The sequence below is a fragment of the Chaetodon auriga genome, chromosome 2 (genome assembly GCF_051107435.1).
Source record: "Chaetodon auriga isolate fChaAug3 chromosome 2, fChaAug3.hap1, whole genome shotgun sequence".
NCBI classification, from domain to species: Eukaryota; Metazoa; Chordata; class Actinopteri; order Chaetodontiformes; family Chaetodontidae; genus Chaetodon; species Chaetodon auriga.
The window spans coordinates 17171837-17191386 of NC_135075.1; the positions used below are offsets into that span (position 1 = coordinate 17171837).

Sequence of the window (19550 nt, forward strand, 5' to 3'; positions counted from 1 at the left end):
ACTTTGAAGTTCCCTTGATACAAAAGTCCATCATCTGCATTTACTGCAAATAAAAACATCACAAAATCAGAGCGTTTTACAAAACCTTCATCCAAAAAGAGCAGTGTGACATCCTGCCAGCACAGTGTAACAACATGAAAACCTCCTGAAAAGAGATCGCTGCACCACTTTGAATAACAACAATGCCTGCCAAAGCATCTGATTATCTCATTATAACAACTAATGATGGCAGTCTTGGAGCAGGGCCTGTGTTTGAGTAAATGTGATCAGATTACACACGCAACAACATCACAGTGACACACTTTCTGAGTTAGAAAGGAACAGTTTTGTTTGCCGTAGATCATTACAAATGTAAGCGGCTCTATTTAGCATTCGTAAGCAGTATATAAACATTTAATGAGCGGTTTATAACATACCACTGTATGATGAAGTTGTATGCAGATATACATAAATGTGTAATTAACATATTTGTCCACAGCTATTACTGATCCTGTGGGCAGCTTTAAGTGGAGGCTGGTGTATAAAGAGATGATGAAGTAAAAACACAGTTGCAGTAATATAAAACATGTCTTCATAGCAGAAGTTATGATTGTTGACAAATGCTGGACATTAATGAACACTAGAAAATGCTTAAAACTACATTTAGTGCGTTATAAAGCATTTGTAAAATGTCTGTATGCTGCTTATAAAGCTAAATAGGGAGACTTGATCTGAAGTGTTATCCAGATGTCTGTCAAGTTTATTAATCTCTGTTAATGTCACACAACGCATGATATAAAATGGATTTGTGCACTAGAGAGAGATGTTAAAAGTTTCAACTTTTTCCCAGGCATTATTTCAAGTGGTCTAAGAAAAGCAGTCCTGTTTTTAGACTACTGATATATTATCCCAAAGAATTTTTGCAATTACTGAGAAATAATTTAGGCCCCACAGTATTACCCTGATTATACAGACAGGTGATGATTGCAGGGCTCCTCGTCTATTTCTGTACGTACATATTACTTTTCAGCAAGTCTTCAGTCTGGGTCATTTACTCGTGTCTTCATCAGTACTTTTCTGATGTGTTCGTTTTCAGTCTCTCTGATGTCTTCAAGGCTTCTGCTCTTCTCTCCTTTTGATATTTTTAATATCACTGCGGGCAGCATGTGTGAAATTGTGCCAAAGTACGAATGAACTCGAACTACATAATGTCTGAAAAGTGAAGGGAGCCTGTTTGTTTTCATTTGGGTCATTTGATGGATGGAAACACTATGATCTGTTTGATACTCACACAAGTGAATTCAAGTGTCCACACAGTCAATTTAAATACATTTAAGCAAACCTACTTTTAATGGCTGCTGCAGACAAAAAAATCTTTAGAAGTATAGGATTTAACATGGCCATTGTAAACCTTAATAAATGACTTTGTCAGAGTGAAGAGGGTTGTTGCCATGTTTATGCTCTGTGATCACTGATAGTAGTATACATGACTTCAAAGGAGCTGTCTGGAGGGGAAACAGAGTCAGGTTTGCATTAATCCCCTACTGACGGTGCTCCAACAGCCTGGAGGCTTGGTTTTCACAATTTCTGACCCACTTTGTCCCTTAACGCTCATTCTACTCTCATGAATCTACAGAATGACAAATATTTAGCACTTTACTGGCGCACAGATCTGTTTTTTGTCGTGGTTTACGAGGGTGTGATAATCCTTGAGCTCAGACTGATGACAGACGCGTCCATCCTAAAAGGGGTCGTCTGGCTATGTCTAGTGGAGGTCAAAGGGCGCCAGCTTTCTAGGGACTGTGTCTGAAATCTGATATTATGAACATTATCACACTGTTGGTGCAACATCACACATACTTAGAGTCCTTAGTCATAATGTCTGTCACACTTAAGCAAGTAAACAGCATAAATATCAAGATGACACATTTCTTTAACATCTTAATCAAGATTACTTTTGGAGTCTCATCTGTTAAAGTTTCAAAAGTAAACGTTTGGGTACCCTGCATGGTCAGTACTTTGTATCACAGCTTCTAAAGACTTTTTGTAGCCAGTAAGACTCTTTCAATTCTTGTTTGGGTGATTTTCGTCCATTCTGCCTGCAAAAAGCTTGTAGTTCTGTGACATTCTGGAGCTCTCTTTGGCACTCAGACGGGGCTTTGATTTGTCTTTGCAGCGATCCTCAAAACGGTTTTCTCTGAAAGCTTTCCTGGTCTTCTAGACCTCAGTTTGACCTCCACCAGTCCTGTTAACTGCCATTTCTTAATTACGTTACGAACTGAGGACACGGCTACCTGAAAACGCTGTGCTGTCTTATAACCTTCTCCTGCTTTATGGGCATCAATTATTTGAAGTTTCAGAGAGCTGGACAGCTGCTTAGAGGCGCCCATGGCTGCTGAGAGTTGAGGAGTTTGTCTAATATAAAAAATATTCTTGGATCAAATCTTATTAATTTCCAAACACATACACAATGAGTTTGACTCATACAGTAGATGTCAGATCTATGTGATGTTTCCTAACTGATTATTATTCAAAACACTGTTCGTAAACAGTACTGATGTGTAATTGTGTCGCCAATGTCCACTTGAGGGACAAATAAAGTATTTTGAATTGATATTAACCTGAATTGACATTTAGTCTATACTTGGATTATTGATTATGGGTTTAACATTAGCGTGCAGCACCAACGACCTGCTTGAAGCAGCACATTTGAGTCGCCTCAGTTTATTACTCTTTCACTTTAATTTCTGTATTTTAATCGTAATGTTTTCTCCACCCTCCCGGGCATTCCTCACATAAGTAATAAAAGTTGAAATGTCTACTGAAATATGACAATACGTGCTCTGCTTTTCTCACATAGTCCCTCATGTCATGAATTCCCTTACATTTGACCATTTCTTCATTGAAAACATTAGAAACATTCCTTTTTTTGGGATCACTTTCACCCTTCATATTTTCCAGCCTGTCAGATTCCACCTCTGCATTTCTGACGGTGTAAGCAGTCAGTCAGGGGTCTTGATGACACGACAGCTTTATCTGCAGGTCACACCACTGCTGTGTGATGTTTCCGACCCTCCTACATCACCTATTTTAGCAGCCCTTGTCCTTCATATTGTGCTTCATAAAATATAGTTTATTTAACAGTAAACTCTATAACTGTCACTTACAGCTCTATTGTCCGGTATGGCGTCTGCAGTGAACAGGTGATTACTTTTTTGTGTCTCCAGGTTTTCGGGACGGGCACTTGTGTTGTCTCGAGGGTGCAGATGTATTTTTAAACCCTTTCTTTAAATGGGCTTGTTGTACTGTGCCGTGACAGATGAACTGAAGACAAGGCCAGGCTTGCAGCTTGACCTTCCCCTAAGTCAAGTGTTTGTTCCCCATGCGCGGCAAGGAGGGGATCATGTTATATGATGTGTAGTAGGTTGCATTCTTTCCCTGTTGAAAGATGACACGGGATGGGGTGAGGGCATTAGAAGATAAATACTGAGGACTTCACACCCGACAAAATAGGCCTATATATTCAATAAAAATGTGATACTTGATCTCTTATGCTCCGGGGTGTGCTTATTTGGAAGAAATACAAATATAGCTGTCTCCTCAGCAATGTTCTCAGAGCTCAGCTATTTGTCACTGTTTCAAGTCTTACTGTGGAACAACCTTTGATATAAAACACTCACTTCCTTGCTGGGCTTAGTCTCCTGCTTGACAAAAGGGCACTGTTGTTTACAACTCTTGAATGTCAGAGCAGTTTTGCTGGCAAAATTCAAATATGATAAAGTGAAACTGGTCAGCTGACGCTTATATCAATATATGACAGTTTCATGATGTTTTAAAATCCTTTTATGCTTACTTATTGTTTGTTAAATTTTAAAATCTAGCAACTGTGAATACTGAGCTGATAGGTCTGATGACAGATAAACACAATTTTAAAGGATTACTAGTTAATAAGACAGAATAAACAACCACTTTTGTCAAATCTGACACTTGTGTGACGTCCAACAAGTCTTCAGTTTCAAATAAAAGTAATAATAGAACAAAAATGAAAATACAATATGGTAAGTACACCAAACATCATGATTACGATGCACGATGCACCGTACACAAAGGAGTATAAATATCGATACATCGCTTTATGGGTGAAATTTCTAGGAACCACTATGTAATGCTTGTTTTTGGCTTTTTAATTGCTTTAAAATACTCAACAAATCAAGGTACTTCGTCACATTGCTGCAAAATTCAAAAACACTTTATATTAAGGTACACATAATCACCATTAACTAGTTACTTATTAGCATGCATATTAGTAGCACACTGGCTCATTATTAGTGTTTTTAAAGTATTTAATGCCTTATTCTGCAATACTAGGCTATTAACTAAGAGTTTTCCCTCAACAACCTCCCAATTACTGCTTATTGATACTAAGTACTTAAGTTGTTGTACATGAGTTATGATCTTAATAATCCCTCGGAATAAGGCATTCATAAGTGTTTTATAATGACAAATAAAGAGCCAATATGCAACAAATATGCACGCTAATAAGCAACTAGTGGTATGTGTACATCAATGTGTCCCACAAGAGATATTAAGGAGGTAACTACCTCCATATAAATGTTTGGGAGAAATCTCTGATGGTAGACACATTTATATTGTTTCATGGTTTATTATCATGTTGCCCAACTCTGTCCGGAAGCATTTGAACCGTTAGCAATAGCATTTGTGAAACATATGTATGACTAAGATACAGTCTAACGCAAGACCACCACCAGTATGTAGTACTCAGATTGCTTTTGTTAATCATTAGCCTTTTTTTGGTTTGTATTCTTAAAATTATTAGTTGTAGAGTATCAGTGCATCCTAGCTGCACAGTATTTATTTTTCTTGTGATGCACATCAAGTGCAACTCGTTTTTAAGTCAGAATGCTTGTAAAGCAACAAGTAAGGCGGCAATTTCATTATTGGCAATAAAAGCCAGCTGCATTTCACTGTATTTGCTTGCACCTGTGATTTATGAAGAATGTTGAGTGACAGTATAGTTACTGAACCGGAAACATCACCGCTTATGCTTGTGCATATGTTGTGGTTCTCTAATAGGTCTATTTTCATCGCAGGGCCGCGACTTGACATGGTGAGACATATGTTTTGAGGCACATAAAAACTGTGAGGTCAGTAGACTGTCAGTAACATTATCACCACAAGGCAAAGATTTGCAGTTATTGTAACCTAGAACACTTTTACGTGATAACAGGCGACAGTTGACAACCCAGTTATTTAGAGTCATGAAACTATACTGCTCTTATTGAAACACAACATACACCACTCAGTTTATTTCCTGTTCTACAAGCAATTAAAGTTCTCCTGATGAAATGTTGATTTGTGTGCGCAGTTGTGGTCTAATTCATGTCATTTATGATTTTGTGGATATGATAAAGGAATCTCTGCATCTAGTAGGTTAATTAATGAAGCAAAATTGTTGTTTGTGTGTTTACACTATAGCGTAGTATAGCAAATAGTAGTGTTCTAAATAAGGCAGAGGAGTCTTCACATCTGAATCACTGCGCAGTTTGTGTAAAAATACTGTTAATTCTCTGTGTACTGGCCTTATTTAAAAGTTTACTATAAACTTGAACTTTGCTGCATGTAACCCAGGTCAAAATGTAGTATACTTTAGTATATTAGAAATATAACAGTACATAGAAAAGTCATTACAAGTACACTTTTAGTTTATGTGCTTAATTTAAAGTTTGTTAAACATATACTTTGAAAGTGTCCTTCTAAATAGCTGTCATTAAGTTCTACTTACATGTATTAAAAGTTAATATACCAATTCTGCAGTACCTACAGTGATATTTCAAATTACTGAGTAAAATTATTATACTTAGAAATTGTACTGAAGTGTACTTTTAAAAAGTGTACTAAATTACAGATACTTTTAATAACAATAAATTGTACTTATGAAAAGTATATTTATTTTGAAGTTCTTTGTTATACACTATCAGTCAATTAAAGTGTACTTTAATTTCACTTTTCACCTTTCACTACATTTAAGTATATAACACATTGGTGATATAACACAACTGTACTGCAAGTGTTTTTGAATGCTCATGATTCCTGATTTTCACTGGTGTACTTCAATATAATTTAAAGTTTTTTAAAAAGTTGTGTCAAGTTCTATTTACACTTCAAGTATACTCAAGTATTACTCAAGTGGTACTCAAAGGCCACTTATGTATACTTGAGGGCAACAAAATAGCACAAAGCACCCTTAAAAATGTATGATTAAAGTGTATTTCCAGGAATGTTTGTGAAAGTGAACTCTTTCCATTTATCTGTTGAATTAAGAATGAAGTGAAACAAACAGCTTAAGAGATAAAAAAATAAAAATCAAAAGACATTCAGTTACTTGCAGATTTATTTCTCATTAGCCGCTCGACACATCAGACAAAAACATCATATTGTATGATTTCTTGCACTGTGTCTTGTCTATGCTCATTCTTCAGCCTCCTTTCCCTTTGAATTAATACAGAAGAGACAGTGAGAAATCAGTGGTTAAAGACTCTGACGAGATGCTCTTTAAAGATGCTGAAATTTCTTGCGTGAATATTATCAAAGAGTGTAATTACTACTGAATGAAAAGAAGTGAAAAATGAAAATACCCTGACAAATTCGCGGCTCTTTGCTCTCAGCTTGTTGACCTGAGACTCTGCGATGTCAGCACGCTCCTCAGCCTCCTCCATCTCATGCTGCACCTTCCTGTACCTGGACAGGTGAGTGTTGGCCTGCTCCTCCTGGAAAGCACAACGTTAAAGAAGTGATGATCTGAACTATTTTACCAGTTGTATATGATGAAATGTTCTCGTTAAATCATAATGCATCATGCTGTCAAGTCCTCTGGTGCTAAAAAAGGTGTTACTGTTGTGGTGTGACGCCTATTTGTGTTGCATGTGTCGAATATTTCACACTCACAGCTTCCTCAGCCTGCCGCTTGTAGGATTTCACTTTCAGCTGCAGCTTGTCCACCAGATCCTGAAGTCGGGCTATATTCTTCTTGTCCTCCTCAGTCTAGAGGCGGTATACAGTATAGTCTGTTTCAGGCCAACACTAAAGCGAACACCATCATCTCATCGTGTTTTAAGTGCATCTTCAAAACCGCTCCAGAGCACGCAGCACATTCATACATATATCTTCCACAGTGAAGCCACTTCAGAAAGACTGACAAGAGCAAGGACAACCAAAATAGGCTAAAAACACTTAAGATGTGGGTGCACAACAGCAGAGAAATTCACATATTTTCACAATGTCTTCAGGGGATCCTCCGGTGTTGTAAAAACACTGCCATCTCTGTCAATCAAGCTGCCTGTGAGAACTGAATGTGCATGCAGGAGTTCCTCCTCCTGCCAATTTTTCATGGTGAAAACCTGCTTAACAGATCTATAAATATCACAAATTTACACAGGCATGTGGCCATCCTCATATAAGCACACAGGTGCATGTATCTATAGCTGTAAGTGGAGAATGTTTATTTTTAGCTGTGGTCTACTCCATATCCCTTCAGCATGTCCGGCACTGTTGGAGCTTCAGACATATGATGGTGATTTATGCCCTCTAGGGGTCTGAAGCATATTCTGCATTCATTTTGTCTAATGCAGTTGCTTCACTGTTTGATTACATTTTAAGTGTTTGCCTCTCTGTACCTGGTAGGTCAGTTCCTTCACTCTGCGTTCATATTTGCGGACGCCTTTCACGGCTTCAGCTCCACGTCTCTGCTCAGCCTCAACCTCAGACTCAAGCTCTCGGACCTTGATGATAAGGAGTGCAAATTTATGTAAAAAGAACAGCAGTGTCTGCAGGTTTCATTGCCGTGGTGTGTGAAGACCGTCAAATTAAAGCTGGAAGTCAGGAACTTAACCTCAGTCATGGTTTCATTTCAAGAACTCAACCAAAACAAAACTAACATTTTCTTCTTACCCGAGCCTCCAGTTTCTGGAGCTGCTTCTTGCCGCCCTTCATGGCCAGATTCTCAGCTTCATCCAGGCGGTGCTGCAGGTCCTTCACTGTCACCTCCAGGTTCTTCTTCATCCTCTCCAAATGAGCGCTGGTGTCCTGCTCCTTCTTCAGCTCTTCAGCCATCATGGCAGCCTGAACATGGAGTAATTGTGAGATGGCCAGTTAGAAGAATGATCGATGAAAATAAGGCCTAATCTGTAAGACAAATACAACTGTACTTAAGTTAATGATTTTAAGTCATATTATAATTTGTCCCACACAGACTTGAGTCATGTTTTTTCAGGTGAGTCATTATCTGAGATCAGTTTTTGAGATTATTTTACGTTTCCTAACAGAAAAAACTGTTCTATCTTGTTCTAAATAGTATTGTTGATGGCTGCCTGAGGATATTTTTCCTTTACACAGGTTGCTTATTATTCTTTATTCATAATTAGTCTGTCATCAGTCATTCATTTCATTTAGATACCCATTATTCACAAACAGGCTGCTACCAGCTGCTCTAAAGTAGCCACTGAAATGTCTCAAGCACATAACTTTGAGCTGTAATCTTGAACCTGCTGTATAAGCAGTACATGCTGAAATACAAAATCAGGGCTCACATCAGTGATGGCCTTCTTGGCCTTTTCTTCAGCATTTCTTGCTTCCTGGATAGCATCTTCCACTTCACCTTGGACCTGGACAAGGTCAGCGTCCAACTTCCTTTTAGTGTTTATGAGATTTGTGTTCTAAAGGGAAAAATATATAATGAAGTTTCCAGGTTTTTATTACATTTACTGAACTGTAATTAATAGGACTCATAAAAGAGAGCTAAGATACCTGAGAGTGCAGCAGCCCCACACGCTCGCTGGCATCAACCAGCTCCTGTTCAGCCGCTTTGCGGCTTCTCTCTGTCTGCTCCAGAGCAGCTCTGAGCTCCTCGATCTCAGCCAGCATCAGGTTGTTCCTGCGCTCCACCATGGCGACCTGCTCCTTCATATCTGCCTCACCTCGGATGGCTTCATCAAGCTGCAGCTGGGCATCCTGAATTCAAGATAACACAAATTCCATTTAGAAATGTACATATGTTTGGGCCATGTGGCTGTATTTCTATAAGTTGCATATTAATAGCCAACCTTAAGCTGTCCCTGCACGTTTCTCAGCTGTTTCTGGGCTTCAGCTGCCTGGCGGTTTGCATGGCTCAGCTGAATCTCCATCTCATTGAGGTCTCCCTCCATCTTCTTCTTGACTCTCAGGGCATCGTTCCTGCTCCTGATCTCAGCATCCAAAGTGCTCTGCATGGTCTCAATCACCCTCTGGCTGTTCCTCTTGATCTGCTCAATCTCCTCGTCCTTCTCTGCAAGTTTTCTGTCAATTTCATTTTTCACCTGGGTGAGCTCCAGCTGGACACGGATGATCTTTGATTCTTCGTGCTCCAGTGTAGCCTACAAAACAAAATGTAAGGTGGAAAACTTCAGGTGTATCAGAAGGTTGCAATTTCTGGCTCAAGATTAAGATTCTTCATTACAAAGTTTCTTGTTTGGATCCTTCTTGCAAATGAGTCGTTTTAAATACCTCCACCTCCTCAAGGGCAGTCTGGATTTCTGCTTTCTCGCTCTCTGCTGCCTTCTTCCCCTTTTCCAGTTCATGAATTGTCTTTCCCGATTCACCAATATGTTCAGTCAAGTCAGTGATTTCCTCTAAAAAAGACAAAAAGAGAAGAGAAAATTCCCATAATACATCAATGTTTAGCAAGATCAAGCCTGCCGCTGAAGCCCAAACTTGTCATTTTTATACAAGATGTTTAAATTCTTATTTGAACTCAATCTTGAATGTGTCACATAATCAATTAAGAATGTATTTAAAGTCAACGATCACACATAGGATTTGTTGTCTTACGTTGCAGGTTCTTGTTCTCCCTCTTCAGGGTCTCCAGGTGGTCCAGAGCTTCTTCATACGAGTTTTTCATTTTAAACATCTCCGTGCTCAAAGCGCGAGCCTCCTTCTGAGCTCCCTCCAGCTCTGCCTGGCTCTCCTCAAACTTCTGTTTCCACTCTGCAAGAACCTGAACATAAAACAATACAATTAGTGTTTACCTCATGCTCACCAGCTGAAACTGTGCATTACAACAATATCTGACCTTGTCAAAGTTCCTTTGCTTCTTGTCCAGGTTAGCAGCCAGAGCATTAGCTCTCTCCACGTCGATCATCATGTCTTCCACTTCACCCTGCAGTCTCTGTTTTGTCTTTTCCAGAGAGGCACATTTTGCATTTACGGCCTCGATGGATTCCTCTGCATCCTGAAGACGCTGGGCAAGCTTTTTCCTGTTTGAAATATATTGTGATGGGTTATAGAATCGGTGTGGAGACAGCGCGATGTCATACTCAAGCTCCTATGTAGATAAACCCCCCCCAAACAACCAGGCGTTGTGAAGTGCGTTCTGTGCTGCACTGAATGTGCTTGAATTTGTCATTGACTGTGCTTACATGAAGCTAAAACTGCAATGACTTACTTCGCCTCCTCCAGCTCCTCAGTGCGCTGAATGGCATCAGTCTCATATTTGGTTCTCCACTGAGCCACCTCGCTGTTGGCCTTGGACATTCCACGCTGCAGCTCAGCTTTGGCCTCCTGCTCCTCCTCATACTGCTCTCTGAGCAGGTCACAGTCATGACGAGCTGACTGAAGAGCATGAGCCAGGGCATTCTTGGCCTAATAATGACATAACACACAATGTTGCAAAGAAAAGGTCTTGTTATTAAGAAAATATATTAGACACATTACCGCAGTACCTTAACCTCTTCCTCAAGGTGCCTTCTGAGCTCCTCAATTTGGTGAATATGAGCCTGCTTTCCTCTTGTAAGCTGTGAAACAAGAGACTCCTTTTCTTCCAACTGGTGACCAAATTCCCCTGATCGGAAAAGCAGAAAGATTCTTTGGTTAACAATTCGTGCTAACTTACTGTAATGTTTTCTGAAACATGGCCGCTTCAGATGGTCTTCTCATCGTAAATACACGTACCATTTTCAGTCATCAGTCTGGATCTTTGAACGTTCATGTCATTTAACTGACGCAGATGCTCGTCACTCTTGGCCTTTAATTCACTTAGTTGGTCCTCAAGAGAGCGGCACATTTTCTCCAGGTTACCCTACGGACACAAATCAGAACCATGTCCACTGTAGCTGTAAGGTGTCTGTAGATGATAAAACATTAATTGTGGTAATCACTATTCTTTATATGAAAGAATCATTTGTAAATTTTACTTTTGATCTGGCAACAGCCTCCATGTTGCTCATGAGGTCATCGATCTCCATCTTGTACTCGCTTTTCTCTTTCTCCAGCTTCTGTTTGATTCTCTGGAGGTTATCAATCTGTTCTCCCAGCTCTGCCACGCTGTCAGCCTGCTTCTTGCGGAGAGCTGCAGCGGTGGCCTCATGCTGCAGGGTGGACTCTTCAAGATCACGACGCAGCCTCTGAAACTCAGCCTCGCGCTTCTTGTTCATCTCGATCTGAGCGGATGTGGCTCCGCCAGCTTCTTCAAGCCTCTCACTGATATCCTCAAGTTCCCTGGAGAGATCAGACCTCTGCTTCTCCACCTTGGCCCGAGCAGCCCGCTCAGCCTCAATCTCCTCCTCCAGCTCCTCAATGCGAGCCTATGATCCAGAAACAGTAATAAAATTAAAATGACCTGTATGCCAAGCCTTATTTCAAATTCTGAACATTTTAGAGTAATAGTAGGTTTGATTTGGCTTCTTTGGGTCTATGACTAAATTGTAAATTATCAAAAAATAAGATAATTCATGATAATAAAGAGAAAATCAACTTTTCTCGACTTTACCCTTAGAATTGAATTCTTTGTCAGAGGAGAAAGGCCTTTGAAAAAGGAGTTAAACAGCAAGACACTTAAAAGTCTACACTGAAGCGGATTTGATTATCATGATGTTGTAAAGAAGAGCTCACTTGAACGGATTATTTGTAAAGATGTAAGTGAACCGAAAAGGTCAAGGAGTATAAAAGTATAAAGTATTTAATTCCATTGATCTACTCATCAGTAACTTCCATTAGAAACATTAGTTTATACATATGAGCCAAAACACGTTTCCGCATTACCTGCAGTTCCTTAATTTTCTTCTGAAGTTGTACATCAAGTGCCTGCTCATCCTCTATCTTGCTGAGAAGGTGGCTTATCTCAAAGTCCCTCCTTTGTTAGCAAAAGTAATGAAAAATGTTACAGATGTACACTGTCTATTGGGGACTTGTGGAGGTCATCAATTAAGCTCTCATTACTACATACTTCTTTATTTTCTCCTCAGACTGCTGCTTGTCATTCTCCAGATCCATGATGGATTCATGGGCCAGTTTCAGATCTCCTTCGAGCTTCCTTTTTGAACGCTCCAGATCCATACGGAGCTTCCTCTCTTGCTCCAAGGAACCTTCAACCTAGTGCATTTACATATAGTGTAATGAGTAGCAGTGGAAATAGAGATACATTTTGGTACACTTCATTTGAAACAAATGCACAGGCTCTTACATCGTCCACTTGCTGTTCCAGCTTGATCTTGGCCTTCGTCAGAGTGTTGACTTTGTCTTCCTCTGCCTGCAGATCATCAAGGGTCTGCTGATGGGCCTCTTGGAGAGCTTTCTTCTCTTTGGACAACTTAGCAATGGTCTCATCTTGAGAAGCCATTTCCTCTGTCAGGTTTTTGACCTATAAAAGTTTACAGCACTTTGAATTAACGATGCATTTCAATCTACTCTGAAGCTAAACTACAGGATTAAAAAGCTTGTCCTGTAACCTTGTTCTCAGTGGCATGCTTCTCCTTTTCCACTTTGGCCAGGGTGAGCTCCAAGTCATCGATGTCTTTCTTCAACTCGGAGCACTCATCCTCCAGCTTCCTCTTCTTTGCAGTCAGCTCAGCATTGACCTCTTCCTCATCCTCCAGTCTCTCAGCTGTCTCTTTGATTTTGGCTTCAAGCTGGATTTTTGCTTTAATGAGCCCCTCGCACCGTTCCTCTGCATCACTGAGGTTTTCATTTTCCTGGATTTGATAGGACATAGAATTTAAATGATATTTATTTCACTTTCAAAACCAGGATCTCTGTTAAAAAAGCAATTCCCTCTTTCTAACATACCGACTGAATTTGGAGCTGCAGGTCGTTCTTCTCCTGCAGCAGAGAAACCATCTTCTCCTCCAGTTCTTTCTTCTTAGACAGAGCCTTTGCTAGCTCCTCTTTGGTCTTTTCAAAGTCTTCTTTCATTTGCGCCATCTCTTTTTCAGTCTCTGCACTCTTTAGAAGAGGCTTTATTCTGAAGTACAGCTTCATCCATGGCCAGGTTTTGACATTCATGAATGAGCGGATGTTGTACTGGATGGAGTAAATGGCCTCCCTGGGGAGACAAGACACAGATAAATGTCTGAACTCTTCTTCTCTTGCCAAACACACTCTTGACATACCTGACACTACTTTTATTGCTGGATCCCTTACATCTGTTTTTGCCAAAGAAAGTTCATAGTGCATATGAAGAAGGCTCAGTTGGTGTCAAATAGATAATGTTTCTAATGTTTCTTTTATCCAACTTATCTTGGAGTATCAAGACAAATTGAAACCTTCTGTCCAATAATAAGACCAAAATTTATACCATTCATTCCTATAGTCTGCAAAATTAGAGGAGCAGACTCCTGTGTCTCCCTGGATCATATTAAGATGTGAGACGTATACTTTCCCCACCACTGCTACACTCAGCTTTTAAATATGCAGCTTTGTGTGGCATTCAATATTATTTCGCAGTGACTGTCTCAAGAAGATAAAACATATTGTACCGCGATCACACATGTGATGTTTTCACTAGACTTCAAATCAAATTGGCCACTGTTACTGTATGAGGCATGAGGGCTGCATGAAGTAAAATTAGGCCCCAGATAGATGAAAAGCCCAAAGATGCACTGATACATGCTGCTATTAAAATAAGTTACTTATAAAACTGTATATCATCCCATACCTATACCTTCCAATATGCTCTAATATCAAAAATCTAATTGGGCCAAAGTATATTTGTAACTTACAAAATAGTAAACGCACCTTCTCTGCATCATTTTAGCAAATTCTCGTCTCATCAGGAAACCTCTGCAGACGGCCTGAGTCATTGTGACCAGTTCAACCAGTTTCTCATCTCTCATCTCCTCAAGCATACCCAGCAGGCCAGCCTTGAAGAACACCTGATGATACATGTAACAACACTGACTCAACCACACTGAACTGCACAGTGATTTCATTATTTCATGATCACAATCAAGTCTGCTCATTTACCTTGGTGTGCCCGAATCTGTACTGTGATTTGTCCACGCTTATGGATGCCAGCAGTTTCTCTGAGGCCTTCTTGTTGTCAATGAACTGTCCATCAGGAATTACACTAGCATTCAATACTTTGTATCTGAAAGGATTTAATTAAATCAGATCATCAACAGAACAGAATCAACATGCTTGGACTAAGAGGTTCAGAAAGAGCGACTGTACCTCTGCTTGAAGTCACCGTAGAGGATTCTGCTGGGGAATCCTTTCCTGCAGATCCTGATACCCTCCAGCACACCGTTACACCTCAGCTGGTGGATGACCAGGAAGTTCTCCATGAGACCTTAAACAGTAAGAAGGACACCCAATATGATAGACATGAAGGCCTTGTGGTGTGTCATTTGCATACTAATATATTAAAAACAAAGACCCCCATCAGCTGAATGTCTGTGAGGAATATGAGACTCCTGTCAGTCAGTTTTTTGGGACCTACCTGGTGTCTTTGATTCATTGGGAATCAGACAGCGCACAAAGTGTGGGTGAGTGCTCCTTAAGTTGGTCATCAGCTTGCCCAAGTTTTCCTGTTGATGGACAAAACATTTCTGATTTATATTTTCCCCAAAATTTTGACACTGACATGACGACGATACCCTACATTTTTCATAACTTTATACAACATAATCACACAGCACAAAGAAATGGAAATGGTGACAAATGAATGAGCTTAATGTTGAGGTTTAAAGGCAGAGGGATTATGATATTTCTCAACTTAAAATACATGATTTGTTTTTACCTCAGTTTTTCCACTAATGATATTTTACAGTTAATCAGAGCAAGAAATTTGTCATTTTGCTTGTCTCTCACACAGCTTGCTCTATCAGGAGATTGAAATGAACCACCTATTTGAAGGTCTCCCTGATCAATGCACCAGCTTGATCTGCAGCAATCTGTTTTAAAGTAATGAACATGCCCTGCTACCAGAAGAAATCCATCACTGATAATTCATATAAGTATTTAAAACTGACTGTAAAAAACACATTTGTGAAATAAAAATTACCCTGAAGAGAGCCGATACTGTCTGGAAGGAGCCACCCTTCTTCTTGCCAGCCTTCTTTCCACCTTTAGCATCTGTAAAAAGCATTTACAGTTTTATTTTCACGTTGCATCCTCATATCTACAGGGAGTACAATGGTATTAATGTTGCTGAATATACTTTTTACTGTTTTACTGTTTTATCTTAAATTGTTTGAGGGTGACTTTGAATAAACCCCCTCATCTTCCCTCATTCCTTCGCTATAAAAAACTAAACTGTGAAATGTACTTGATGTCTGGCTGAAAGTACTATGATACAGTACATTTCCCTCCATCTTACATGTTGTGGAGTACAGTGAAAAAAAACTCTACCTTCTGCGGAGGCATGAGATGCATAGAGGTGAACCAACAGCTTCACTGAAGATTTCTGGTAGAGCTGAACCACTGAGTCGTTCAGGGGGTCTTTGTTCTTATCCAGCCAGCCAGCAACATTGTAGTCAACAGTGCCAGCATAGTGGACCAGAGAGAAATGGGCCTCAGCTTTGCCTTTGGCAGGTTTGGGTTTCTGGAAGGGAGCACTTTTACCAAGATGCTGGTCATACAGTTTGTTCTTGAAGGTGATGTCTGTCGCCTTGGGGAACATGCACTCCTCTTCAAGGATGGAGAAGATGCCCATTGGCTGTTGACAATAGCACAAATAACACAAGATTAAAATCTGACCAAATACGGAGGGTTTAATTATTTTTTCATCATTATTAAAAATGTCTCCTGTGGTACCTTCTCAATCAGCTCAATGCAGGCAGCCAAGTCCATACCAAAGTCAATGAACTCCCATTCAATTCCCTCTTTCTTGTACTCTTCTTGCTCCAGCACAAACATGTGATGGTTGAAAAACTGTTGCAGTTTCTCATTAGTGAAGTTGATGCACAGCTGCTCCAAGCTGTTGAACTTAAGATAAAAAAGAAGATGCAGCGTCAGATTTTCATTGTGTTCGTTCACTCTATAATACTCAAGTTCAATGTGTTGTTTACTTACATCGAAGATTTCAAAGCCTGCAATGTCTAAGACACCGATGAAAAAGTTGCGGGGCTGCTTGGTATCCAACATCTCATTGATTCTGATGACCATCCATAAGAACATTTTCTCATAGACGGACTTGGAGAGAGCCATCACTGCATTATGCACCTAAAGATAGACAGAATAGGAGTTGCAGTAATCTGGAACAAGTAGTATGTTTCTATCAGTTGATTAGTTTATGTACATAAACTAAGACGTTCATGTTGATTACCTGTGGCACAGTTTGACCTTTAACCACCATTTCATTGCCAACTTTGACTCTTGGGTAACATAAAGCCTTGAGCATATCAGCAGAGTTCAGGCCCATGAGATAGGCGATTTTATCAGCCTCTGATACAAACAGAAAAAACACAGATCCACATCAAAAACATTACCAACACCCTGCAACACCTACACTTTGACAGTGCAATTATTCTCAACTGTGGAGGCACAACCAAATAAATAAATATAGAAAAGTGGAAATCTGAAGGGAAAAATCATTACAGTATTTAATAGTGATAAATTGGTTGCACAATTATGATACGAAGAAATTTTCCTGTAGTGTTTACCCTCAGTGCCATCGGGCTCAGCCTGCTCTTCACGCTGTTTCTGCTTGAACTTCAAGTTTCCATGATGCATCACAGCTCCAGTCAGCTTGTACATGCTCATCTTCTCTTCTGCACTGAAGCCCAGGATGTCAATGGCGGTCTGCAGGATGAATAATCAAGCACACAGGTTTATTGTAACATGTTTCTCTTGGCTTATTTACAATATTTTTGTCTTTCAGTCAAGGATCCTCATTACAAACAAAGGTTTTACTGGTTCTCAGTTGATCCAACAAATGATCCAACAAATCATAACAGCCTGTGCAATGTTTAATCCCATTAAAGTTACACTGTGACTTTTAATGAGTCAGATTTTGCAGCGTGTGTACTCACATCAGTGGCCATGAACTCTTCAACGTCATTGATGCTCTTGACAGTGATTTCACCCTGACTGATCATGGAAAAGTCATATGGGTTGGTGGTGATGAGGAGACCCTCTGTAATATATTTATTGTACTTCATTACACAGACCCAGGTGAAGCATTTGTATGTATTTATAAAATGATATATGGATGAACTGCTGACCTATCAGCTCAGGTTTGTGGCCTGTCATGAGCTGATAGAAGATGTGGTAGCTCCTCTCAGCAGACAGCTGGAACGTCACTCGAGACTTCTCCAGCAGGTCTGTAAAACAAGGCAATAAGCTGGTTTACAGTTTGTCTTTTCATCAAACCTTCTGGACAATGATTGGCTGATAGCTTACATGTTTCAATATCAGCTGAAGCCAACTTTCCAGTTGATCCAAAATGGATTCTGATGAATTTACCCTACAGAAGAATGCAGCTGTCAGTGTGGGCACAAAATGACTCGCTCTGCTAGTGCACATGTCTTATATTGGGTAGTAAATGTTGTTATTTGAATCCTATTGCACTTTAGTTAAATGATAACATCATATCAACTTACCAAAAAATACATTGCGCTTTATGTTAACACAGACAGCATGTGTCAAGACAGACAAAAGTACTGAGGCTAGAGGACTAAAACTTACAAAGCGGGATGAGTTGTCATTCCTCACAGTTTTGGCATTACCATAAGCCTCCAGCAGGGGATTGGCTGCAATGATTTGATCCTCCAGCGACCCCTTAAAACAATGTTACATGGAATGTGTTTGTTTTTACATTATCACAGATATCATACATATGTGCAGTATATCACATCATTTACCTGCATTTTTCCAGGAGCTTGCTCTGCTTTCTTTGCTCCAGCCACTGCAATTGTTGCAAAGTACTGGATGACACGTTTGGTGTTGACAGTCTTTCCTGCACCAGATTCTCCGCTAGAATACATGTTGTTGTAAGTCAGACGTTATACAGCACAGAAATAATCAGTGTGACTCATATCAGTCCAAATTAGCTCTCTTCAGCATTGACTTACGTGATCAGGATTGACTGATTCTCACGATCTGTTGAGAGAATGACATTTAACACATGCATTGTATTATTACATTAGTTTATCTTTAAATACTATTACTGCATTATGTTTTTTATATTGCAGCAATCAGTGTCACCATAAACTGCATGTTTGTAGATGTTTGTGGACAACAATGTATAATTTTAAAGGGTTTCCATTCACGACAGACTGTATCTTACAAACTGATACCTTGGAGCATGAACTGATAGGCGTTATCAGAGATGGAGAAGATGTGGGGTGGAGCCTCAATCCTCTTTTTGCCTCTGTATCCTGCCACAACCACTGAGTCATACACTGGGAGCCACTTGTAGGGGTTCACAGTGACGCAGAACAGCCCCGAGTAGGTCTGTTTTAAGAAGAGGACATATATCTTAGATGTTACCTTCATATTTGGAATATATGCTGTATGTATATAACAAGTTTGGTTTAACGTTTAAACTGGTCTTACGTAGATCATCCATGCTGCATAGCGCTCTTTGAGGTTATACAGCACAGTGGGCTCACTGAGGTGGGTCATCATTGCCATGTCCTCAATCTTATCGAACTTTGGAGGGTTCATGGGGAAGATGTCGTCGTCCTTGACAGTGAGGGTCTGCATCAAAACAGTGAAGAATGATGTTTAAGAATGTGCAGCACCATTATGACATAAAGTGTGAGGACACGTAGTCATTGCCTTTACTTGTGTCAACTGTATTACATGACAATAGATGTCTACATACCTTCCCACCCTGTATTTCGACCGTGGCTTTGCCTCCCTCTTTCTTCACTAGTTTCCCCTTCACATACATCTGAGAGGGCTCCGTCACGTAATAAGCTGTCTTGGCATCAAAGGGAATGTTTTGAGCCTCTATTCTCTCCCTTTCTGATTTTCGGAGGTATATGGCCGCCGGGCCAAAACACTCCATTTCAGCATCCCCACTCATGGCAGCTCTGTAAAAGTAAATCAAATAAAACAATTTTATGTTTTTAAATAGAGATATTTAAAGTGCAGATCCAATCAAAAAAAGAGCATGACTTACATCTTTAATTTGATTTAGTGCCCTTTTTACACTTAAATCACTAGTTGCATGAAAGTTGTTTACCTTGTTGTTCCCAAGCGGTACAGTGGTTTTCTGGATACTAAATAAAAAATAAACAAATAAATAAACACACAAAAGTTTCACTAAAGCTAAAATCAACAACTTTTTTGCAGTCTTG

At 39.8% G+C, this 19550-nt stretch overlaps 1 protein-coding gene across 1 annotated transcript; it reads right to left on the reverse strand.

The window, feature by feature from the left end:
* Positions 1-6468: 6468 nt before the first annotated feature.
* On the reverse strand, positions 6469-19276 carry LOC143328117 (myosin heavy chain, fast skeletal muscle-like). Its single transcript, XM_076743063.1, has 39 exons — positions 19073-19276; positions 18802-18945; positions 18543-18699; positions 18318-18345; positions 18099-18219; positions 17932-18024; positions 17647-17710; positions 17469-17567; positions 17277-17380; positions 16908-17046; positions 16571-16689; positions 16318-16467; positions 16060-16230; positions 15655-15961; positions 15308-15378; positions 14744-14831; positions 14476-14593; positions 14269-14392; positions 14041-14177; positions 13093-13348; positions 12756-12998; positions 12491-12667; positions 12254-12399; positions 12070-12160; positions 11223-11612; positions 10981-11107; positions 10752-10870; positions 10475-10671; positions 10103-10286; positions 9862-10027; positions 9538-9662; positions 9099-9407; positions 8803-9006; positions 8586-8711; positions 7948-8118; positions 7674-7778; positions 6946-7041; positions 6636-6767; positions 6469-6489 (listed from the first exon to the last, which is right to left on the reverse strand). Exons 1-39 carry the CDS (start codon positions 19274-19276, stop codon positions 6469-6471), a joined length of 5823 nt encoding a protein of 1940 aa, XP_076599178.1.
* Between the last annotated feature and the right edge of the window lie 274 nt (positions 19277-19550).